The sequence below is a fragment of the Schistocerca piceifrons genome, chromosome 4 (genome assembly GCF_021461385.2).
Source record: "Schistocerca piceifrons isolate TAMUIC-IGC-003096 chromosome 4, iqSchPice1.1, whole genome shotgun sequence".
Taxonomy (NCBI): Eukaryota; Metazoa; Arthropoda; class Insecta; order Orthoptera; family Acrididae; genus Schistocerca; species Schistocerca piceifrons.
The window spans coordinates 40,925,818-40,952,583 of NC_060141.1; the positions used below are offsets into that span (position 1 = coordinate 40,925,818).

At 39.8% G+C, this 26,766-nt stretch overlaps 1 protein-coding gene across 1 annotated transcript in view; it reads left to right on the forward strand.

Annotated features, from left to right (window-relative positions):
- LOC124794927 (sideroflexin-2) overlaps positions 1 to 26,766 on the forward strand; it is a 155,372-nt gene that overhangs the window by 107,402 nt on the left and 21,204 nt on the right. Inside the window, exon 6 of the mRNA XM_047258635.1 lies at positions 25,138 to 25,204. Within this exon, the coding sequence (XP_047114591.1) occupies positions 25,138 to 25,204 (67 nt within the window). The remainder of the gene's footprint in view (positions 1 to 25,137; positions 25,205 to 26,766) is intronic.

A 26,766-nucleotide genomic window follows, 5' to 3' on the forward strand; every position in this document is an offset into this window, starting at 1 on the left:
GAGGTTGTACAGAGTTTCAGGGAGAGCATAAGGGAACAATTGACAGGAATGGGGGAAAGAAATACAGTAGAAGAAGAATGGGTAGCTCTGAGGGATGAAGTAGTGAAGGCAGCAGAGGATCGAGTAGGTTAAAAGACGAGGGCTAGTAGAAATCCGTGGGTAACAGAAGAAATATTGAATTTAATTGATGAAAGGAGAAAATATAAAAATGCAGTAAATGAAGCAGGCAAAAAGGAATACAAACATCTCAAAAATGAGATCAACATGAAGTGCAAAATGGCTAAGCAGGCATGGCTAGAGGACAAATGTAAGGATGTAGAGGCTTATCTCACTAGGGGTAAGATAGATACAGCCTACAGGAAAATTAAAGAGACCTTTGGAGAAAAGAGAGCCACTTGTATGAATATCAAGAGCTCAGATGGAAACCCAGTTCTAAGCAAAGAAGGGAAGGCGGAAAGGTGGAAGGAGTATATAGAGGGTTTATACAAAGGCGATGTACTTGAGGAAAATATTATGGAAATGGAAGAGGATGTAGATGAAGATGAAATGGGAGATACGATACTGCGTGAAGAGTTTGACAGAGCACTGAAAGACCTGAGTCAAAACAAGGCCCCGGGAGTAGGCAACATTCCATTAGAAGACGGCCTTGGGAGAGCCAGTCCTGACAAAACTCTACCATCTGGTGAGCAAGATGTACGAGACAGGCGAAATACCCTCAGACTTCAAGAAGAATATAATAATTCCAATCCCAAAGAAAGCAGGTGTTGACAGATGTGAAAATTACCGAACTATCAGTTTAATAAGTCACAGCTGCAAAATACTAACACGAATTATTTACAGACGAATGGAAAAACTGGTAGAAGCTGACCTCGGGGAAGATCAGTTTGGATTCCGTAGAAGTGATGGAACACGTGAGGCAATACTGACTCTACGACTTATCTTAGAAGAAAGATTAAGGAAAGGCTAACCTACGTTTCTAGCATTTGTAGACTTAGAGAAAGCTTTTGACAATGTTGACTGGAATACTCTCTTTCAAATTCTAAAGGTGGCAGGAGTAAAATACAGGGACCGAAAGGCTATTTACAATTTGTACAGAAACCAGATGGCAGTTATAAGAGTCGAGAGACATGAAAGGGAAGCAGTGGTTGGGAAGGGAGTGAGACAGGGTTTTAGTCTCTCCCCGATGTTATTCAATCTGTATATTGAGCAAGCAGTGAAGGAAACAAAAGAAAAATTTGGATTAGGTATTAAAATCCATGGAGAAGAAATAAAAACTTTGAGGTTCGCCGATGACATTGTAATTCTGTCAGAGACAGCAAAGGACTTGGAAGAGCAATTGAACGGAATGGACAGTGTCTTGAAAGGAGGATATAAGATGAACATCAACAAAAGCAAAACGAGGATAATGGAATGTAGTCGAATTAAGTTGGGTGATACTGAGGGAATTAGATTAGGAAATGAGACACTTAAAGTAGTAAAGGAGTTTTGCTATTTGGGGAGCAAAATAACTGATGATGGTTGAAGTAGAGAGGATATAAAATGTAGACTGGCAATGGCAAGGAAAGCGTTTCTGAAGAAGAGAAATTTGTTAACATCGAGTATAGATTTAAGTGTCAGGAAGTCGTTTCTGAAAGTATTTGTATGGAGTGTAGCCATGTGTGGAAGTGAAACATGGACAATAAATAGTTTGGACAAGAAGAGAATAGAAGCTTTCGAAATGTGGTGCTACAGAAGAATGTTGAAGATTAAGTGGGTAGATCACGTAACTAATGAGGAGGTATTGAATATGATTGGGGAGAAGAGGAGTTTGTGGCACAACTTGACGAGAAGAAGGGATCGGTTGGTAGGACATGTCCTGAGGCATCAAGGGATCACAAATTTAGCATTGGAGGGCAGCGTGGAGGGTAAAAATCATAGAGGGAGACCAAGAGATGAATTCACTAAGCAGATTCAGAAGGATGTAGGTTGCAGTAGGTACTGGGGGATGAAGGAGCTTGCACAGGATAGATTAGCATGGAGAGCTGCATCAAACCAGTCTTAGGACTGAAGACCACAACAACAACAACATCTTTAATGTTCCTCCATTGTCTCTGACAGTATTCATCAGCAAATTATTATTTGTGAATCATTGCATTCTGTTCTAAATTAGACCGTGGTAGTTATGTATAACTTTCTATCCTGAGTACATCACTGTATTATTTTCTGAATTTTTTGGGAAGTTCTGACAGAATGTAAATACTTTAGGAATACAGGAGGCCATTCACTAAAAAGCAGAGGCTTTGATTCATTGACGAGCACACACGAAAAAGAAAGGAGACTTACTAGCTTTTGGGATAATCCTTTTTTGGGCTATAATACAAATACCATCCCCCCGCCCTCTCTCTCTCTCTCTCTCTCTCTCTCTCTCTCTCTCTCTCTCTCTCTCTCTCTCTCTCTAGCCAGGGTCAGGCATGTCATTGTGCATCTAGCCATGAGTGTGTGTGTGTGTGTGTGTGTGTGTGTGTGTGTGTGTGTGTGTGTGTGTGTGTGTGTGTTGCAGCTTGAAAAAGGATTGGTCTAGTTTTCTTCATTTTTTGAGTGTGCCTGTCAACTACTTATTGTTTCTGATTTTCGGTGAGTGGTCTCCTTTACTCCTCAAGTATTTATTTTCTGAACTCTAGTTTCATTTTGGTCGTAACAACAGAAGAATAATTTACATTGTTCACATTTAGAATATTGCACAGGTAATCTGGCAGAACAGTACAAAGCACACTGTCAGTACTTCAAAAGACATTAATGCCTCTGCTTCTACAACCACTTTTGTCTCATGATTTGAAGGTGATCCCTGAGAAATTTGAGTGTAATGGAATTTCCCAAATTGTGTTGTAGTTCTCGGTGGAAAGCATGTGCAAAGTCTTTTCCTTGCCCACAGTTACTCCCAGTAATTACAAACATTTCTTCTCCTTTATGTTGATTGCTAGCGTCAGAGCTAATTACAAGTTCATATTCATTCGTATTGGCTCCTATGGGAGGGGAGGAGACAGTGGAATTTTCCACCTCCTTGCACTCTGCCCCATTCTGATATCATTTTGTCATGCGTTCTTGTAGGGGATGAGGCATTTAAATTCAGTGCAGACATTGTGAAACCCTATTCTTGGCCAGCTGTGAGTATCAGCAGCAAGAAAGCAGTTTTCAATTACTGTCTCTGCTGAGCTCGTAGCGTGCCTCAAATTACATTTGTATTATTAAGTCAGGAATTTCACATTTTTATATGCTGATTGCTGTAAAGCCCGATGCAACAGTGGGCTTCATCATTGTAACTTGTTTTCTGCACAATCTACATAAGGATATTCTTTCCTGAAGAACAGCAACAAGCCACGTTATGACATACAGGTAGATCAAACTGAGCCACAACCGTCGTAAAGTCTTTAACCACTTACTAGGGGTGGTGACGTCATCAGTATAAAAGGTCACCATGTATGAGATTAATAGGTGGAGAGCTTTGACAGCCATGCATGGGTGATAGCCTCCAAAATAATCAAGTTAGTAGTACCCCTTAGAATAACTGTTTCTGATTTTTTATAGTTTGATGTAATTGTAGTACACACTGTGAATAAATCGCACGAGTAGAGTCAGTACACTCTTATTATTACTTGATCTCTGGACAGATTCTCCAATCTCCTTCCCATGCACTGTCTTTCACATTTTGTTTTTTATACACAGCACTGGCTACATCAAAAATACGTTTCATGAAAATGTGGAAATCATTTCCACTTGTTTTTTGTCTTCTAGAACTGTAAATGACACTTCTGTAGCAGACTGTTCGGTAACAGCAGAGTACTGTAAGCTGTGTCTATGGCTGGACTGACCTCCAAGTGGTGTAACCACAAAGCTGATGTGTCCCATCTGTCACCGTAGACGGGAAATGCTGCTAAGGAACTGCTCCCCGCAGTAGGCTGCATCAGCTGCTGCAGCCACCACCCACACAATAGGAACTGCACCGTAACACTCAGCGACAAACTAGCATCAGAAACATTGGAGGTAAACTTGCTGTTGCCACCAATCTAGTAGCATGCATGACAGTTTAGGTGTGGATAAGCTGTGTATGAAGTTTGTTTCGTACTCACTAACACATCAACAAAAGGAGTAGTATATACAGCCATTCCTGAACCTTTTTGAGACAAACAGTTTGTACATTGATTTTATTTTGTACATCTTTGTGGGGGATGAAACATGACCACAGGAGATTGAACATTATGTTTTGACATGACTCAACAGTGAAGCAACTATTTGCCAAATGGAGATGAAGTAACTCATCTGACAAAAATGAGGATATCAAAATCTAAGCCAAAGGCCATGTTCATGGTCTTTTTTTCTATTCTTGGAGAATTATTCATTGCAGATTCATCCTCCCTGGCCAGACTGTGATATTGATATTCTATGTATGAATATTCAAATGCCTGCTCACAAGAATTCTGTGTTTTATCCAAAGTGTATGACTTCTGTAATTGTTGTCTTCCACATGACAGTGCACTGGACCACAGTAGTGTTCTAATGCTACAGTTTTTGGTCAAAAGAGGGATAACATTTTTGAACATCCCCTGTAATTGCCAGATAAGGCCCCAGCAGACTTTGTGATCTTCCCCTAACTCATATGTGCTGTGAAGGGGGAGCACTTTGAGGATCCTGGATTGATTCAATGGAGTGTGATTACAGTTATGAACAGCATTCCATCGAAATTATGACAGGTTTCAGCTGAAGGCTCTCTATCATGTCCTGTTCTGACAATCTTCCTTCACCTGTTTGAAAGTTTGTCCTCTTCTAATGTCGTCCAGCATTCTAGTTCTCTTCCTACCTCTTCCTCACATTCCTTCCTCTTGCCTTCTTGTAACTAACTCTCTCTCTCTCTCTCTCTCTCTCTCTCTCTCTCTCTCTCTCTCTCTCTCTATATATATATATATATATATATATTCAAACAATTACTGTGTAGTATATGTCCCAGCCAGGATTTTTTTTCTCTTTATGATCACTTCTAGTACCAGTAATATGATGTATATTAGTAACTAATACTGAGTGAGGTAGCACAGAGGTTAGCACACTGGACTCGCTTTTGGGAGGACAATAGTTCAAATCTGCATCCATTCTGATTTAGGTTGTTTTTTGTGATCTGCCTAAATTGGTTAAGGCAAATTCTGGGATGGTTCCTTGGAAAAGCATAGCCAATTTTCTATCCCATCCTTCCTTAACCCAAGCTTGTGCTCTGTCCCTAATGATATTGTCAATGGGGCATTAAGCACTAAATTTCCTTTCTCCCTTCCTTGAAAACTAATGAGGTAAAAAAATTTTTGACGTCACTTTGTAATTTATGAGGTAGTCATGGTTGGTAACAGCTTGGCTTGTGCCAGTGTGGCTTGTGCCAGTGTCAGTGTGGCGGCAGCAAGTGATAAAGACTCTTCAGGAGTCAGGACTCTTATGTACGTTGTGGTTGCAGAATGTAGAGGCTGCAATTTTCCAGGGCTGGTGTCTTCAGATACTTTCTGTCCCAGTCCAAGGGACATGATATTTGAGTCCAGTCTGACCCACGGTATTAATCTGCGGGAAAATTTTGAAACACCGAACACGGAATGAAAGGTTCACTCTGGAAACAATCTCAGGCTGTGGCTAAGCAATTTCTTTGCAGTATCCTTTGTTACAGGTTTTCTAGTCCAGCATAAGTAAAGTCTGGATTTCAAAAGGAGAAAAAATCAACTTATATCAGAACAGTGCCACAATTTGTGGGTGCAAAACACTGAATCCAGCGAAGAGGTTATGGTAGCCATGGATGGCTATTTCGCATATCTTACTGAATCACATTTCAAGGATGATATCTAAGCTCTGGAAAAATAGTGGACAAAGTTAATTAACCTAAAATTGGGTGAACAGTGAAAAATCTGTGGATTATTAACCCAAGAAATAAGAGTCTTGTACAACCAGAAAAAGGAAGTTTCACCTTCCCTTGTCTGTACTGTTTTCTGTCCAACAACTGGATTGATACTAAGTCCAATATACACTGAAAACTATAATTGTACTAATGAAACCCATTAAGTTTTATCCATAATATGGTAATGGAAAATCTTATTGAATATAAGTAATTTAATGAGCAAAAGGAACAACTCACCAAATATTAGAGGTCCTGAGGTGTAAAAAAGCATATAATCAAGACTGAGGACTTCTCAAGATTTCAAAAAATACTTTTTGCAAGCTGTAGAGTACTCTCTCTCTCTCTCTCTCTCTCTCTCTCTCTCTCTCTCTCTCTCTCACACACACACACACACACACACACACTCAAGTCCGCAGCTTGTGGTCTAGTGGGTAGTGTTGCTGCCTCTGGATCATGGGGTCCTGGGTTCAATTCCCAGTCAGGTTAGGGATTTTTTTCTGCCCGTGGAATGGGTGTTTGTGTTGCCCTCATCATTTCATCCTCATCTCATTTGTGACAGTGGCTAGATTGAATTGTGAAAAACTTGGACTGTGTAAAAATTGGGACTGCGTACGGGCGCTGATGACCGCGCAGTTGAGCCCCACAAACCAATCATCATCATCATCATCACTCACACACACGCACACACACACACACACACACACACACACACACACACACACTCTCTCTGCAGCTGTACTCAGCACAGTCCATCACAAATTTTAATTTTCAGTGGGACCAGCATATTGGACTATAAAAACTGAAATCTGAACCTTGCATTCAAGTTCTCTGTGGTCTTACATAAATTAAATACAACACAAAATTTCAAAAAAATGGTTCAAATGGCTCTGAGCACTATGGGACTTAACGTCTGAGGTCATCAGTCCCCTAGAACTTAGAACTACTTAAACCTAACTAACCTAAGGACATCACACACATCCATGCCCGAGGCAGGATTTGAACCTGTGACTGTGGCGGTCGCGCGGTTCCAGACTGTAGCGCCTAGAACCACTCGGCTACCATGGCCGGCCATGAAATTTCAAGTATTTTTAGAACATTTAATGAGCTTATGTTTTTGGGAGGCTGGTAGATTATCTAAATACCCTGTCGTTATCAGAAAATGGAAATAGGGCTCTGGTTCCAGTTTAACTGGAAGCTTCTTTTCACAAGAATCAGCATAATTCTCTTCCCTCTTCCTCTAGTAGCTATAGTGTAGAATATAGCTTTTTCCATATGGAACACCCATTGTTTTAAATGAGTGAAATAATGAAGTACATAACTTTTTTTTTAAAAAAAGTGTGCATTTCATAAATTAATGCACCAGATGTTCTGTGAGTTTTGGAATGAATCTGCTGCATTGTGGACTTTTTACAGCTACCTGAAATTAGCAGTTAACATTTTCATGTTTACTATATTTCGTAAATCAACAAGACAAGAACGACAGAAGGTCATTACTATTGTTGCTGAATGTTGATAGTTTCCTATCCATAACACATTTGCAGACTATAAGATGCTGTGTACTATAAGCTGCACCTTAATTTTTAAGCACTTAAAAAATGTTTTAACCCTTTTATTATTAGATTGCAAAGCCAAACTAAGAAAAAATTCATATGTTATAAAACCAAACTGACCTATAAAACCTATAGGTAAAATAAGTACTATCAGCACAACATTAAAGGACAACAGTGTAGTGCATTTTTTCATGTCCACTTGTTTTTATAGTTACAGTTTCAGCACCTTTCATGGCAACAATTCTGTTATTTGACACATGAAGTGTCAGTGGGGTTTCATCATTATTCGCCATTTGGCTTAGTTTCACTCAGGTTTTCATTTGATGTTGAATAATAAAGTGATGTAAAGGAAATATTTTCTCTTCACACTCTTTTGGTGGCATTTTTTTGTGATATTTTGGTTTTGGTTCACATGCTAAGTCCGTGACACTTCACAAACCTGTAGCACCAATCAACCCCATCCTTGAAGTCTGTTAAGTTCCACTGTAGCGCATGCTTACGAGCCTGTATTTGAATCATTTTTGTCGTAATTCCAGTGCCATTTTGACAGTGTCTTTGACTCCATTTCAATATGTTGTCTTTTAGTTTTGACCATTTTGTATTCAGTCCTCTATTTGCCTATTTAGTCTTCCTCATTTTTTTCAGTTACTAGTAAATAAGAACTAGTACCATGTAATGTGAATGGTTTTTCAGTCTGCGGAGAGCTGGAATGCCACTCAGCTGCTCTTTTCCATGTCACTCTGCATATGCTATTACTTTCACTTTACATCATATGAATACCTTTTATTTTCTCCATTACGAAACTAACTACTAACAAAAATATTGTACTGTTACCGATAAAACAAATCACTTTAAATTCGAGTTTACTGGCACCATAGACTGCAATGATTCATCATAATATAGACACTGTTATGGGTTTGTGATGGTGTGGGAGGGAGACAGTGTTAGGAAGCCTGTGAATCCCCACAACTATTGTTCTTCGTTGGTGCACTGCTCCTGCTGACAGTGGAATCCAGTGTTGCCATATAGAGATAGGTTTCCTGCAGCATCAAATGTATGCCCATTTTTAAGACTGGTGGGAATTTTAAGTCAAATAATGGGTATTTTTATATAATTCCAAGTATAAGACTCACCTGAATTTTGGAGGCAATTTTTTCAAAGAAAAAGTGCATCTTATAATCTTATATATGGTAATTTATTGGGTGACAAATATTGAAATATATGAAGGGGAAAAAATGTAAATTAGTTACAAACTACAGCATGCACACACTTTATTCAACACATACAGGTCACTACCGATATTCGGATTAAGATTATGATATGTTCCATATGCCTGCCATCATTAGTGATGATGTGGCACAGATGAATAGTGAAATTCTGTATGACCCACTGAAGGTCAGAACATTGATGCCATTGATGACCTCCTGAATGGTCGTTTTTAGCTCAGCAATGGTTTTGGGTCTGTTGCTGTATGCCTTGTCTTTAATATAGCCCCACAAAAAGGAGTCGCATGTATTCAGCTCCAGAGAATATGGCGGCCAATCGAGGCCCGTGCTAGAGACCTCTGGGTACCCCAGAGCCAGAATGCGGCCCCCAAAGTGCTCCTCCAGGACATCAAACACCCTCATGCTTCAATGGGGTCAAGCTCCATTTTGCAGGAACCACATCTTGTCAAAATTATGGTCACTTTGGATAGTGGGGATGATATCATCTGCCAACACCTTCACCTATTCGGTAGTCACTGTGCCATCGAGGAATAACGCACCAACTATTCCCTGCCTGGACATTTCAAACCACACACTTACCCGTTGAGGATGAAGGGACTTCTCGATTTTGAAATGCGAAGTCTCAGTCCCCAAGTGTGCCAATTCTGCTTACTGATGAAACGATCCAAATGAAAGTGGGCTTCATCACTAAACATACAGCGCATACTAATTCCCATCGTGTCCCGCAGCCAGCCATGCTGTTTGAATGTCCTAACACAAACTGTTCAGAAGTTATGACAATTTTATTTCGTATACTTCAATAATTGTCACCCTGTAAGTACTTGTATCCTGGCATATGCTAAATTAGGTTTTCTTTGGTTTCTTGTGTTCACTCTCATTTAAGTTAGTGTTATATAACTAGTTGTAAAGTGTTTTCTTGTTCTTTTTTAGCAAAAGATTCTTTGATGTTTGAATAGCCGATAGCTTGTCCATAGTTACCTCATAATTATTTTTTGTGCCTTTTGTCTTTCTTTATCCAGGATATGTGGTAACTTTTTCTTTCCTCCAGCACATATGCTTAAACCCATTTGTGTTTCTGATTCTTATCTTTATACTGATAACAGAAGTTTGAAATCCCTTGGCTTCTGTTTCAGCTACTGGTGAATGGACATTTATCTACTACTAATAAAACTGTTTTTATAACTTTGTTTTGCAGAACCTCTAATATGGCAGAATACAAAGAGTGCTATATTTTACAAACTGTGGCATAATCTCAAATAAAAACAGTGATCCAGAAAGTGTAAAATTTGTTTCTTTAATTCAAATCTTCAGTCATAAAATTTGTCATCAGACACGGTTTTGGTCAGTGGTGACCATCTTAATATAATAAAGCCATAGTGGCATCAAGGAGACATACAAACAAAATTAGTTAGGCATCATCAAATATAACTAACTAATAATGTGGTGCAAATTAGGCCACAGTGCCGGTAGAGACATCATGTGAGCAGCACCACAGTTCACAACACACTGTGGAACTATAGTGCTGCCCATTCATATGATGTCTCTACTGGTACTGTGGCCTAGTATGCACCATTTTATTATTGTTGGTTGTTGTTGTTGTTGTTGTTGTTGTTGTCTTCAGTCCTGAGACTGGTTTGATGCAGCTCTCCACGCTACTCTATCCTGTGCAAGCTTCTTCATCTCCCAGTACTTACTGCAATCTACATCCTTCTGAATCTGCTTAGTGTATTCATCTCTTGGTCTCCCTCTATGATTTTTACCCTCCACGCTGCCCTCCAATGCTCAATTTGTGATCCCTTGATGCCTCAGAACATGTCCTACCAACCGGTCCCTTCTTCTTGTCAAGTTGTGCCACAAACTCCTCTTCTCCCCAATTCTATTCAATACCTCCTCATTAGTTATGTGCTCTATCCATCTAATCTTCAGCATTCTTCTGTAGCATCACATTTCAAAAGCTTCTATTCTCTTCTTGTCCAAACTATTTATTGTCCATGTTTCACTTCCATACATGGCTACACTCCATACAAATACTTTCAGAAACGACTTCCTGACACTTAAATCTATATTCGATGTTAACAAATTTCTCTTCTTCAGAAACGCTTTCCTTACCCTTGCCAGTCTACATTTTATATCCTCTCTACTTCTACCATCGTCAGTTATTTTGCTCCCCAAATAGCAAAACTCCTTTAGTACTTTAAGTGTCTCATTTCCTAATCTAATTCCCTCAGTATCACCCGACTTAATTCGACTACATTCCATTATCCTAGTTTTGCTTTTGTTGATGTTCATCTTATATCCTCCTTTCAAGACACTGTCCATTCCATTCAACTGCTTTTCCAAGTTCTTTGCTGTCTCTGACAGAATTACAATGTCATCGGCGAACCTCAATGTTTTTATTTCGTCTCCATGGACTTTAATATCTACACTGAATTTTTCTTTTGTTTCCTTCACTGCTTGCTCAATATACAGATTAAATAACATCGGGGACAGGCTACAACCTTGTCTCACTTCCTTCCCAACCGCTGCTTCCCTTCCATGCCCCTCGACTCTTATAACTGCCATCTGGTTTCTGTACAAATTGTAAATAGCCTTTCGCTTTCAGTATTTTACCCATGCCACCTTGAGAATTTGAAAGAGAGTATTCCAGTCAACATTGTCAAAAGCTTTCTCTAAGTCTACAAATTCTAGAAACGTAGGTTAGCCTTTCCTTAATCTATCTTCTAAGATAAGTCGTAGGGTCAGTATTGCCACATGTTCCCAACATTTCTACAGAATCCAAACTGATCTTCCCAGAGGTCGGCTTCTACCAGTTTTTCCCTTTGTCTGTAAAGAATTCACGTTAGTATTTTGCAGCCGTCACTTATTAAACTGATAGTTTGGTAATTTTCACATATGTCAACACCTGCTTTCTTTGGGACTGGAATTATTACATTCTTCTTGAAGTCTGAGGGTATTTTAGATAGATAGTTATATTTGATTATGCCTAGCTAATTTAGTTTGTGTATCTCATTGATACCACTCTGGCTTTATTATATTACGGTGCTCAACACTGCCAAAATCGGCAGTCTGATGACAATTTATGTGGCTTTACTGAAATAAAAAAAGAGCTACATTAATGTTTGGAGCCTGGGATTTTGCCATGCCTTTGTGAATAGACACACTCATCTTTTTTATACTAGTTTTATACTAATATTAAGTTAACTCTTGTCTTACTCATTCTAAATGGTCATTTTGTGTTATAACAATTATTCAAATTTACCTAATTTGTGTGTATATATTTCATTTCTTCCTATTACCACCCTGCATCATATCCTCTCTGCTTTGGTCATTTTCAGTTATTTTGCTGCCCAGCTAGCAAGCCACACCTATTCTTTTATGGTCTCATTTCTGATTGAAATTTCCACAACACTGCCTGATTTAATTTAACTACATTCCATTATCCTTGTATTTGTATTGATGTTTATCTTATTATCTATTTTCAGAACATTATTCAATTCATTCCACTTATCTCCCAAGGTGGCATCTTTGAAAGAATCCAATGTCATTAGTAAACATCATTTTTTTAAATTTCTTTTACCAGAACTTTTAATTCCCTTTTCGAATTTCTCATTGATTTCCTATACCTCTTGCTCAGTGTATAACTTGAGTAACATCAGGGATAGGCTACTATGCTGTATCAATCCCTTCTCACCTACTGCTTCTCTTTCAAGTCCTTCAACTCTTATAACTGCCACCTGCTTTCTTTACGAATTGTGTAAAACTTTTCACTGCCTGCACTTTATCCTAACTACCTTCTGCATGTCAAATAGTGTAGCTTCGTCAACAAGGAAAAAAGTTTTCTCTGTAGTTGTTGTTTTGGTGGTGGTCTTCACTTCGAAGACTGGTTTGATGCAGCTCTCCACACTATTCTGTTCTGTGCAAGCTTCTTTGTCTGTGAATACTACTGCAACATACACCTTTTGAACCTGCTTACTGTATTCACCTCTTGGTCTGCTTTTATAATCTCCCCCCCCCCCCCCATCTCTCTCTCTCTCTCTCTCTCTCTCTCTCTCTCTCTCTCTCTCTCTCTCTCTCTCTCTCTTCCCCCCCCCCCCTCCTCCCCCCTCCAGTATGAAATTGATGATTCCTTGATGTCTCTTAATGTGTCCTATTAACTGATTCCTTCCTTTAGTCAAATTGTCCCACAAATTTATTTTCTCCCCGATTATGTCTGTGTGATCTTCAGCATTCTTCTGTAGCACCACATTTTAAAATATTCTATTCCTTTCTTGTGTGAACTGTTTATCATCCACATTTCAGTACCATACAACAGTACACTCCAGACAAAAACCTTCAGAAAAGACTTTCTAACACTTAAATTTATTTGTAACGTTATCAAATACCCCTTCTTTAGAAATGCTTTTATTGCCATTTCTAGTCTTACATTTTATGTCCTTTGACCGTGGTCAGTTATTTTACAGCTCAAATAGCAAAACTGATGTACTATTTTTACCATCTCATTTCTTGATCTACTTCCCTCAGCATCAACTGATTCAATTTGACTGCATTCCAATAATCTTGTTTCGCTTTTGTTGGTGTTCATCTTATATCCTCCTTTCCAGACACTGTCCATTCCATTCATATGCTCTGACAGAATTACAATGTTATCAGCAAACCTCAAGGTTTTTATTTCTTCTCCCTGGATTTTAATTCCTAATCCAAATTTTTCTTTAGTGTCCCTTACTGCATGCTCAACATACAGTTTGAATAAAGCCAGGGATAGGCTACAACCCTGTCTCACTCCCTTCTCAACCACTGCTTCCCTTTTGTGCCCCTCAACTTTCATAACTGCCACCTGGTTTAATGTACAAATTGTGGATAGCCTTTCACTCCCTATATTTTACTCCTGCCACCTTCAGAATTTGAAAGAGAGTATTCCATTCAACATTGCCAAAAGCTTTCTGTAAGTTTACAAATGCTATAAACATAGGTTTGCTTGTCTTTAACCTATCTTCTAAGATAAATCACGGAGTCAGGATTGCCTCACATGTTCTTACATTACTCCGGAACCAAACTGATCTTCTCCAAAGTTGGCTTCCACCAGTTTTTCCATTGTTCTGTAAATAATTTGGGTCAATATTTTGCAAGCATCACTTACTAAGCTTATAGTTCAATAATATTCACATGTGTCAGCACCTGCTTTCTTTGGAATTGGGACCATACATTCTTCTTGTTGCCTGAGGATATTTCCACTGTCTCATATATCCTGCACACCAGGTGGAATAGTTTTGTCATGGCTGGCTCTTCCAAGGATATCAGTTGTTCTGAGAGAATGTCGTCTAGTTCAGGGATCTTGTTTTGACTTACGTCTTTCCTTACAGTTCCATATCTTCCATTTTGTCTTCACCTGTTTCCTCTTCCTTTTCTATAATGTCGCCTTCAAGCTCATTTCCCTTGATAGCCCCTGTGTATATTTCTTCCAAATTTCCCTTTGTTGCTTACTGCTGGGTTTTCATCTGAGCTCTTGATAATCATACAGCTGCTTCTTTTTTTTATCCAAAGGCCTCTTTAATTTTCCTATCTTTCCCCTAGTAAAATATGCTTCCGTATCCTTAGATTTGTCCTCTTAGCCATTCCTGCTTAGCCATTTTGCTTTTCCTGTAATTTTCGTTTTTTAGACGTTTTTAGTCTCTTTCGCCTCCATCATTTGCTGCATTTTTATGTTCTCCTTTCACCAGTTAAGTTAAGTATCTCCTGTGATATTCAAGGATTTCTACTCGGCCTTATCCTTTTACCTATTTGATCCTTTGCTGCCTTCAACCACTTTATTTCTCAAAGCTACTCATGCATCTTCTACTGTATTCCTTTTCTCTGTTTCAGTCAATTGTTGCCTAATCCTCCCTCTCAACTCTCAACAACCTCTTGTTCTTTTAACTTATCCAGATCATATCTCCATAATTTCCTACCTTTTTGTAGTTTCTTCAGTTTTAATCTGCAGTTCATAATCAATAAATTGCCTCACATACTACTGCATGTCTCTGAAAAGCAAAATGATCTTCTGAGAATTGATAAAGCTTTTGCGATCTTTTGTAAATAATTTATGGGTGTACTTTGCAACCATGCCATATTAAAGTGATGGTTTGTCACTGTTCACATGTCTCAGCATCTGTCGTGTTTGAGACTGAAGATTCAGAAGGAAAGTCATCTAATCCAGGGACCTTGTTTTGACTAAGGTATTTAAGTACTTTGTCAAATTCTTATCATCTTCACCTACATGCACTTCAGGTTTTATAATATTGTCTTCAAGTTTATTTTCCTTATACAGACCCTTTCAAACCTTTCCTCCTTTGCTTAGCAGGGGCTTCTTATCTGAGCTCTTAATGTTCATATAACTGCTTTTCTTTTCTCCAAAAGTTTTTAATTTTCATGTAGGCTACAGTCATCTTTCCTGTAGTCATTCATGATACTACAGCCTTAAAATTCTTATGTAGCTACCCTGCTTTTCCATTTCACGCTTTTGGCCATTCCCATTTTTTAGACATCTGTATTCTCTTTTGCTTGCTTCATTTTTATATTTTCTCCTTTTTTCCACTAAATTCAATACCGGTACAGCTCATAACCAATAAATTATAATCAAAGCAACTATTTGCCCCTTGAAATGTCTTGCAGTTTACAATGTGGGTCCAAAATCTTGTGTCTTACCATTATATAATCTATCTGTAACCTTCCAGCATCTCCATATCTTTCCAAGTATGCAACCTTCTTTCATGATTCTTAAGCCAAGTGTTAGTGGTGATTAAGTTATGCTCTGTGCAGAATTTACTAGGCAGCTTCCTATATCATTCCTTTCCTCCAGTCCATATTCACCTACTACTTTTCCTTCTCTTCCTTTACCTACTATTGACTTCCAGTCTCCTGTCACGATTTCACTCTCCTTGCTTAACTGCCTGAATGATTTCTTTTATCGCATCATACATTCTCTCAATCTCTTAATCATCTGCAGAGTCAGTTGGCATATAAATTTTTACTACAGTGGTGGGTGTTGGCTTCTTGCCTGTTGTGGCTACAATAATGTGTATATTACTCACATTCCTATTTTATCATTGATTATTAGACCTATTGATTTCGTATTTATAACCCTGTACTTAGTGGAAGCAGTAAGACACTAAAATTCATTGATTTTTTAAAAATGAATTCAGGTTATAGTTTTCAGAAGCCACCAGAGATGATGCTCAATCAGCAACATAGTGACAATTTTTTAACAAATTTTGTGTTGGTCGATAGGGATTACATATAGCCTTAGAAATTTCTGACCATTCAGCATTGTTTATTAAACTGTCAGGACAAATAGAGAAGCCTCAGTTTAAAAAAAGTGTGAAAAGTAACTTCAATTGAGAAAATTTCACTGTGTTCAGTTGCAAATCAAACAAAAATGATTTTCTATATAATGGAAGGAAACATTCCACGTGGGAAAAATTATATATAAATACAAAGATGAGGTGACTTACCGAACAAAAACGCTGGCAGGTCGATAGACACACAAACAAACACAAACATACACACAAAATTCAAGCTTTCGCAACAAATTGTTGCCTCATCAGGAAAGAGGGAAGGAGAGGGGAAGACGAAAGGAAGTGGGTTTTAAAGGAGAGGGTAAGGAGTCATTCCAATCCCGGGAGCGGAAAGACTTACCTTAGGGGGAAAAAAGGACAGGTATACACTCGCACACACGCACATATCCATCCACACATATGTGTGGATGGATATGTGCGTGTGTGCGAGTGTAAAAATGATTTTCTGTATTATAATAATATTTTGAATAGGACAAATTTTGATAAATTTCTGTACAGTTTTGTAGATGTGTTCAACAGAATGTTTACATCTAAAACCTATTATAGCAAAGTGTCTAGCAAATTGAAAAGGATCACTAAGAGAATATAGATGTCTAGTGCTAGGAAAAGACATCCAAACAAAGTAGTAAAATGAAACAGAAATATTGTTTTTATTTAATGGTAGGCCCTAATTGTTATTTAGGAGTGTTCCAAAGGACAGGACACAGGTGTCAAACAATAGGTTAATTTTAAGATACAAAAATAATTCAAAGGGAATGTAGTTCATCTTTAACTCTGAACTGGCTGTTAAAGTCTGTAACCTTGAATTTATAAAATGGAGCATGAAAATGGGATAAATGTAAAGTACTTCAATGAGTATTTTATTGTGTCTTCTGCAACTCAACATCTCCGCTGTATGATGAGTAGCAACTAACCTTTTCATAATGTTGTTAAAGTGCTTCAAAGAGTTTTTCACAAATATAATGAAATCAGATGTCAGTGTAGCAGACTACCAGAAAAAATAAATCTGTTTGGGATTGATCAAAAGTTTGGGTGATTCACAAAATTCAGAAATGTTTTGACAGTCGACATAGAAAACATTAGATTATGATTAAAACACAAAAAGGCTGCATATTGATACTGGATACCGATAAAGGTAATTAAATCAGTATATAAAATAATAGCTCATCTGCAAGCTGCATTAATAAATAAGACTTTTGAACAAGGTTGTTTCCCAGATAGAATAAAATATGCAGAAATCAAACCAGTCTTCAAGAAAGGATCAAAGGAGGAAGTGGGAAATTAAGGTGCTATCTTCAAAAGCATATGAGAAAGTAGCTTTTATCCAGACATAAAATTTAATTATTTTGGACAAATTTTATTTTCAGTAAGGAGAAAGTACTGCAGATGCCATAAATACTTTGCTGACTGGATCATTAGCAAAGAATAAAAGGAGTAGGGATCTCCCTTGCCTCCAATAGGCCTTTGACGCAGAAAACCATACCTTATTAATCCACAAAGTGGATAAGTGTTGGTTTAATGGTGGTACACTGCAGTGGATCACTTCATAACTTTCTAACAGAAGGCAAAAAGTAATTACTGTATGCTCTTAAACACAATGGTTTTCGTTTTTAATTTTTTTTTCTTTCCATAATGTGAAGCAGTACCACAAAGTGTTCCTCAATGCTTACTTCTCTGTAGCTATTCTCACCCTGATCTCTGCTACTGATTTGCCTGTCAGTATCAACTCTCCATCTCTCTGTTTGTGGATGAATGGTTTGTTCTAGTGGAAAATAATGAAACAGAAAAAGTCCATGGTTGCATCATTAATAAACTCTGTAGATCGGAAACCTAGTTCCAGCGAAATGTGTGGACTTGAAATATTTCAGAAGTGCACATATAGTACAGTGCTGGACCCAACAGTCACAATGCCATGAAATTAAATTAAACCATAAAAATAAGAACATAGCAAAAGTGGGATCCTTCACATTTTAGGACTAAATCAAGACAATAATTTGAAGTGGAGAGTGTACAAGTGATAAAAAATGAAGGAATTATTTTTTGAAAGCTATATATTTTCAAATTCTTTACGAAACTACCTTATCTGCTTACTATCCATTACAACTAATACATTTGTCCCACAGGTGCTTCCACTGTTCAAACATTTTTTGTTGTCATATTTAGGAATGACTGACAGCTCGTCCCTCATTTCTTCTTGACTTCTTCAGTATTGTCAAATCGGTGTCCTTTCATACCCCTTTTCGTGCATGGAAATAAGAAAAAGTCGCAAGGAGCCAGGTGATGTGGGAAAGGTGCGTGGGGCAGCAGAACCCTGCCATTTTTAGCCAAAAATTGTCTAACAGAGGTGGCTGTGTGTGCAGGTGCATTGTCGTGGTGGAAGAACCAGTCTCCTGTCTGCCACAAATCAGATCTTTTTTGATGAACACTGTTGCGTGGTCTTCGTAAAACTTCCAAATAAAAGGTCTGATTGATGGTCTGACCTGGGGGAACCAGCTCTGAATGAACTATGCCCTTGGCATCAAAAAAGCAAATCAGCATTGTTTTGATGTTTGATTTGATTTGATGAAATATTCTTGGACCGGGTGACTGTGACGTCTTCCATTGCCTTGATTGTTGCTTTGCTTCTTGGTCGTAACCACAGCACCATGACTCATCAGAAACGACCTTTGACAGAAAATCTGGATCAGTTTCAAGCCGTTGTTTCACAGCACAAAATGTTTCAACTTGATGTTCCTTTTGATAGTCAGTCAGAACCTGAGAAACAGACTTGGAAGTAACCCTTTTCATTCCCAAATTTTCTGTTAAAATTTGCTGAACTGAGCTCCAACATAACCAAATAGTCCCTGACAGTTGATCAATTGCCTGCTAATGGTATGTTAGCACAAGCTTTCAATTTTTTTCAATTTTTTCATCAATTCGGGCAGTTGATGGATGTCCAGAACAATGTTTGTCATCAGTCGACAAGTCACCATTTTTAAATCCAGCAAATCAATCGTACACTTGAATTTTTCCCATAGTGTCATCTTGGTAAGCTGTTTTCAACATTAAAACAGATTCAACAGCATTTTTACCAAGCTGAAAACAGAATTTCACAGCTGCACATTGTTCACTTAAACTTGCCATCATGAAAAACGAAACAAGAACAAAACAGTGCTAGCAAAAACAATCACTGCAGATGAACAGAACAAGCCAGGTCAACAACACAGGCGACATTGAACTGGCAGTGAATTGCGCTATACACACCCATCGGCAGAAATGCGTACTACAAGAGCCCCATCGACAACAATGTTATTCCATTTTTTTGGGTACCCCTCGTATATTGTCCAGTCCGCAGCTTGTGGTCTAGTCATTAGCACTGCCATCCCTAGATTGTGGGGTCCCATGTTCAATTCCTGGCTGGACCAAAGATTTTCTTTGCTCAGGAACTGAGTGTTTGTGTTGTCCTAATCATTTTATCTCATCTTCATCAATGTGCAATGTCTAAACAGGCACCAGGTGGTTGAACAACATTAGAGGTGGTCTCCCAATGAATAATGCAATATGATCATTTCATCTACGAAATAAATTATGTACATTTGTATTTGTAATGAAAAAATTGCCCTGTGCTACTGACATGACACACAGAAAAGTTATCTTGAATCAGTAGTGACAGTAGAAAATCATGCTGCATGTCCCAGGGAATCACATCATCCATTGTTTAAGAAGATGGAAATTTTAAATACCCCCCAAGATAATCGTTTTCTATGCAGCAAACCAAAATTACTCACATTAAACCATTTTAATCCTTTATTTCGTCAATAAATAAAGATAACTGTGTGCTTCTTGTTTACCAGTTAAAATTATGTTCTCTGATTCTCCATTACATGTGAATGAAAACCTTCGACATATTAAAAGTTGGAGGCATTTCTGATCCTGAAGCTATGTCTTATTCATCAGTTAAAATTGTGTTCTCAGACTCTTCAGTACATGTGAATGAAAATCTTAAGTAGACTAAATGACAAAGAAATTTGTGATCCAACAAAGACATTTCTGATCCTGATGCTACGTCTATTGTATGGAAATATTACAATTTGGAGGAAGAAATTATGAAGGGTGAAACTGATAACTGTCATTGATCATTAACCCTGTTACAAAACTGTAACTATTTATTCTGAGGAAAAAATTATTACTTTTAAAATATTGCTCCATGTAATTAGTTTAAATTTTATATAAGTGAATTACATTAGTGATTTTTGAATGTACCCTATCATATTATTAATAATTGTATGTTATGAGGCACATAAATCACAATTCACTGTTAAGATATTTGCTGATATTTTTCTGTAATATTTCACCTAATTATATGATTTGATGTTTCTCTCATAGGGTTTTGAGAATATGGTAATGAGAAGCCCCATAAATTAAAGAGTTTATAGAACATTATTTAAAAAAATATGGTGTAAAATGGAGAGTTAAAAGATACTGTGCTGAAAAAGTGCAAGTGGTGATAAACAATATTAGGAAAAGGATAGATTGCTACTCATCTTAAAGATGACCCGTTGAGTTGCAAAAAGGCACAACAAAAAGACTGTTACAAATTGTAGCTTTCAGCCAAAGCCTTCTTCAGCAAAGAAAATACACACATTCACACAAGCAAGCACATCGCAGACACACGACTGCTAACACTGGCAGCTCTGACCAAAATGCGACTGCCGTGTGAATAGCAATCTGGAGTGGGGTGGGGAAGGGCAGTGACAGCAGTATATGGGCGGGGGGAGAGAAGAGCACTGTGTGGCGGGGTGTGCTGGGACTAGAGACTGCCAGGTACAGTGTTGAGAGGTGCGGCATGGGTGGGGGGCATGGAGGGGGGGGGGGGGGCGAAGAAGAAGGAGGAAGCAGAAAAGAAGAGGAGCGGGGAAGGGGAAATGATGAGCCAGGTACATTGGCAGAGGGTGGCATGCAAAGAGAGGGTGGGGGAATGTGAAAGGGGAGGAGGCGATAGGGTGAGGGTATGGAAACTGTTGGGTGGGAGATGTGAGAACAGCAGTAGGTTACTGTAGGTTGAGGCCAGGAGAACCTTAGCAGTGGAAAATGTGTTGTGAGGATAACTCCCATCCGCGCATTTCAGAAAAGCTGGTGGTGGGGGGGATCCAAATGGTCCGGGTTGTGAAGCAGCATTGAAATCAAGCATATTGTGTTCAGTTGCATGTTGTGCTACAGGGTAGTCTACTTTGCTCGTGGCCTCAGTTTGGTGGTGACCGTTCATACTGGTGGACAGGTGCTTGGTAGTCATACCAGTTCACTCCTCAAAATCCACAAACCCATCAATCCTGGTCATGTCCCCACTAAAAGGATTTTGTCTGTCATTGACCAACGCATCGATCCTGCTGCCTGTAACACAGGCTCCCACACGAAAGATACAAACCCTTTCCTTCACTGATTCTCCACCATCTCCACCCCTTTACCTCCTGGTTTCCTACTGGTATCCATTGATGCCACTTCCCTATATACCAACATCCTTCATGCCCATGGTCTTGCCACAGCTGAACACTATAAAAAGCAGTGCAATGGTTTCAGCAAAGCTGATATACAACATGGCTTCTTGCACAGGTGGCCTGGTCTTTGATGCGATAAGATAAGCCTATGACAGGTCTGGAATAGGAAGTGCTGCATGGGTGGACTGGGCATGTCTCATACCTGGGTCTCACATAGGGATATATAGTATCCCTTTTCCTGACTAAAACCCAGTCACACATCCTGCTCCATAAACGTTGCATAACCCCTGGAACCACACCCCCCACCCCACCCCCTTCTCCCTATCCTTCCCCCTCCAACTACCTGGCCATAAAAATTCCTTTTTCTTGTTCCCAGCCTTACTTTGACAATAACTTCCTAGATTCTACCAGTTCCTGTCCCTCACAAACATGGTACTTCAAAAACATATTTACATGGCCCAAGCATCCCAGAACAACCTCTGCTCCCTTTGCAAGAGAGTGCTACTGTGCAATTTGTACTAAATATATCACATCTCTGAAACTGCGTCCCTTGCTCTCCAGTACATGGATGAGTGTTCCAACCAAACACCAACTCCATAAAGTAATCCAATCTTCTGACATCCTTCTGCCCCCTTGGGGCAGCACTATCCAACTCCTATCCTAACCATAGTATTTCTCCTCATCAAACACTCATAGCACTCAGACCCTGCCTAACAGAGCTTTTCATCTTGCCACCTATTTGAAAACTCCCCACCAACACTCCAAATCTAGAGCCCGACAATCCCAGAACACTGTAGTTAACCCTTCCACAAAAATCCTCAGCACCACAGAAGTTTCTGTCCTGTACAAAGACCTCACCTTTAACCCTACACCCAAATTTAACCATGATGGACTCATCAAAGATTTACTCTCCTTCTCTCGATCCCTGCAGTGGAAACATTTCTTTCTCAGCAGTCCCTCCAGCCAAAGCCCACCTAGTTCTGACATTAAACCCTGGCTCTCCCAGTTCATACCACCATCCAGCCATGATCCTCCCCCACTTCCACCTAACCACCACCTGGTCACCTTCCAGGAATTCCTTACCTCCAACTTGGTCTGACCATCTATCCCCATCTTCCTTCCTCACAACACCAGAGGAAAGTACAGCTATAAATAGCCTTAAAACAGATCTGACATAATCATCCTCCTTGCAGACAAAGGCTCCACCACTGTCATGGTGAGCCACAGTAACTACCAGGTGGAAGGCCTCTGCCAATTGTCTCACTTATCCACCCCTACACTCTGCTAGAGCGATCCCATCTCAGAAGTCCAGCATAACTTCCAATCCCTGCTTAAAGCCTTGGGCTCTTCCCAGAACCTCCCCCGGGAAGACATTTTGCTCCTCACCCCTGCGACACCCTATGCCCACGTTCTACCTGCTCCTCAAAATCCACAAATCTAGCAGTCCTGGATATGCCGTCGTAGCGTGTTATTGTGGCTCCACTTTTCTTTCCTCGTTGACCAACACCTCACTCCAGTTACCTGTAATATAGACTCTCACGTCAAAGCTACCAAACCCTTCCTTCACTGACTCTCCACCCCTTTGCACCCTGTTTACCTTCTGGTCACTGTTGATGCCATTTCCCTATACACCAACATCCCTCATGCCCATGGTCTTGCCATGAATGAACGCCACCTTCCCAACATCCTTCAGACTCCAAATCCACTATCTCATTCCTCACTTGCCTAACTAACTTTACCTTAATACATAACTACTTCTCCTTTGTAGGGAAGGTATACTAACAAAACCATGACAGAGCCATGGCAATCACATGGCACCCTCCTATGCCAGCCTGTTTATGGGCCATCTAGAGGAAACCTTCCTAGTCTCCCAAAACTTCAAACCATTGGTCTGGTTTACATACATTGATGATATCTTCATGACCTGGACTCAGGGACCAGAGATCCTGCCCCCATTCTTTCACAACCCCAACACCTTCTATGCAATCTGCTTCATCTGGTCCTCCTCAACCCAGCATGTGCCAGTTGAGCTACCTTTCTAGACGTTTGACCGTCTCCTCTCCAATAGCTTCATCCGCACCTCTGTCCACATTGAACCCACCAACCACCAACAGTACCTACATTTTGACATCTGCCATCCCTTCCACATCAAAAAATCCCTCTCATACAGCCTTGCTACTTGAGGATGGCATTTCTGCAGTGATAAGAACTCAGTTTCCTGGTATGCTGAAGGTCTCACCAAGCCTTCACAGACTGTCATATCCTCTGGACCTAGTCCGCAAACAGATATCCTGTGCCATTTCCCCACACATCTCCAATATTTCCATATTTCCACCACCCCCAAGAGCCAGCTACAAAAGAATGCCCCCCCCCCCCCCCCCTCTCATCACCCAATACCATCTCGGACTGAAACAACTGAACCACATCCTTCATCAGGGCTTTGATTATCTATCATCATGCCCTGAAACGAGGTACATCCTACCCAATATCCTTCCCGTCCCTTGTAAAGTGGTATTCTGTCACCAACGCGACCTTCCCAATATCCTAGTCCATCCCTGTGCCATGCCCACTCCCAACCCCATATCACAGGGATCATATTCCTGAGGAAGACCCAGGTGCAAGACCTGTCCAGTCCAGTCCACCCACCCAGCACTTCCTATTCCAGTCCTGTCACTAGCTTATCTTACCCATCAAAGGCCAGGCCTCCTGTGAAAGCAGCCATGTTGTATACCAGCTCTGCTGCAACCATTGCACAACTTTTTATATTGCTATGACTACCAACCAACTGTCCACCACAATGAATGTCCACAGCCAAACTGTGACCAAGAGCAAAGAAGACCACTCTGTGGCACAACACGCAGCTGAACACAGCACGACTGATTTCACAACCCAGGCCATCTGAATCCTCCCCTCTGACACTACCTTTTATGAATTGCACAGATAGGACTTATTCTTGCAACACATTCTCCACTCCCAAAATTGTCCTGGCCTCAGTCTACGGTAACCCATTGTCCCCACACCCTCCACCCAACAGTTTCCATTCCCCTGTCCTACCATCTCTTCTCTTTCCACATTCCCTTACCCTCTCGTTGCATGCTGCCCTCTGCGAATGTACCTGCCCATCCTTTACCCTTCCCTGCTCCTCTCCTTTCTCACTCCTCTACTTTTCCTCCCCCCTTTCCACCCCTCAAGCACCCGTGCCCTATCTCCAAACACTGCACCTGGCAGTCTCTAGTCCCTATAGCCCCACCAGACAGCACTCTTCTCTCCCCCCATCATACCCTGCTATCGCTCCCCTTCCACACCCCACTCAAGATTGCTATTCGTATGACAGTCGCTTTCCACTCGGAGCTGCTGGTGGTAGCAGCCAAATGTGCATGAGGTATGCTTGCTCATGATGAATGCGTGTGTTTTTCTTTCTTGAAGAAGGCTTTGACCAAAAGCTATAATGTGTAGCAGTCTTTTTGTTGTGCTTGTCTGCAACTCAAAAGGGTCATCTTTATGGTGAGCAGCAATCTGTCCTTTTCTTAGGATTGTTGATATTCAAACCTGGAGTTTTGATGGTTTGAGTGGCTATAAAGAGATGAATGTCCATTAAGAATCCTGATTATTAATTATCATGTCTCAGATAAGCAGCATTTATAATTTTTATTACAGATTGCAGCTGCCAAAGGGATTTCTCAGGTTGTCATATCTCGGATTGTGATGTGTGCACCGGGCATGAGTAAGTTTCTTTTATTCAGTTACTAATAAAACAAAATTAGTTACAAGATTGTGTCTATTATATTGTTATCAAAACAACAGATCAAGTAATTTCGCCATGTTTCTTAAACCAGGGAATGCTTTAAATTTGGGAAATATGTAGGTAACAAAATATGGAAATGCAAACAGTCTTTAAGGTATATGAAATGAATATTTTTATAAAATGACACATCCTAACAAAACTGAAATAAATATGAAAATAGTGGAAAAGTGACGTAGATAACTGTAAGTTATCTCTTTTTTTTCCCTCAAGAAAGAAATATAATATACACTGCCCGATCAAAAGTATCCAGTTACCCGGTCGTGCAGTCAGACAGTGTAAAAGGAGGTGGAGAGTGTTGTGTTGTCAGTAAAGAAGCAGTAACAGCAGAATTAGTCCTTCAAGAAAGCTCAGTGTCCTCAATGTTGACTAGTCACTGGATGTCACCTGATTAACAAATCCACCTGGGATCTTTCAGCCCTTCTTAAGCTGACCAGAGTGACTGTCGTCGATGTGGCTGAGTAGAAGAAAACTGAAGGAACAACTACAGTTAAACTGTCGAGCACTGCTGAGGGTGGCCACAAAAAAACCATGTGAAGTCAGCAGAAGGAATCACTTGTGAGTTACAGAGAAATACTAGCAGAACAGCTAATACAATACTGTGTATAGGGAGTTGAAAAGAATGGGCGAAGAGCTCCTGTGAGGACGACGCATTTCTGTAGTCAGTGCCAAGTGATGCTTGAAGTGGTGTGAAGAGTGATTCTGCTGGGCATTGGATGACTGGAAATGGCTGATTTGGAGTGATGAATCATGCTGTCACCTCTTATTGCACTTAAGAAACCATTAACTGCAGAAGAATATGAACACATTTAGAAGCATTCTGTATGTACTATGTACAATAGAGGAACTGTTCTGAGACTACGATTGATTGTATAAGCATGACAGTGCACTGTGCCATAAAGCTGTATCTGTCAGGCAATGGTTTGTGGACAATAACATTCCTGAGATGGACTGGTCTGCCCAGAGTCCTGACTGGAACCCATTGGAATGCCTCTGGGATGAGTTAAAATGTTGACTTTGCTCCATTCCCCAGCATCCGACATCACTACCTTCTTGTGTAGATACAGATTGTTAAACAACATTTTAAGGAAGAGTTATGGGAAACAAAAATGGACAGTGGCTGCAGTTTGTGGAGGTTAACTTAGAAATCGATCCATGGACATACCGTATAAAATAGTCTCCAAGAACATACAATCACCAATAGTCTTATCCATGCTCAAAAGAAATGGTGAAACAGTAACAGAAAATTGGGAACAGTCAACTGCCCTGCCTATGGAAACACTGCTTCCTGACAATAGAGAAGAAGGTGATCCAGAAGATCAGCGTAGATTGTGAAAAATTTATGGGAGGACTATAGAAACAATAAATGTATGTATCCCTTTGCACAAAAGAAATTAGGCAAATAATTTAAGAGTGTGAAAAAGAAAAAGAATCGCCAGAACTGGATGTGATTCCAGCTAATATAATAGAAACCCTATGTGAGC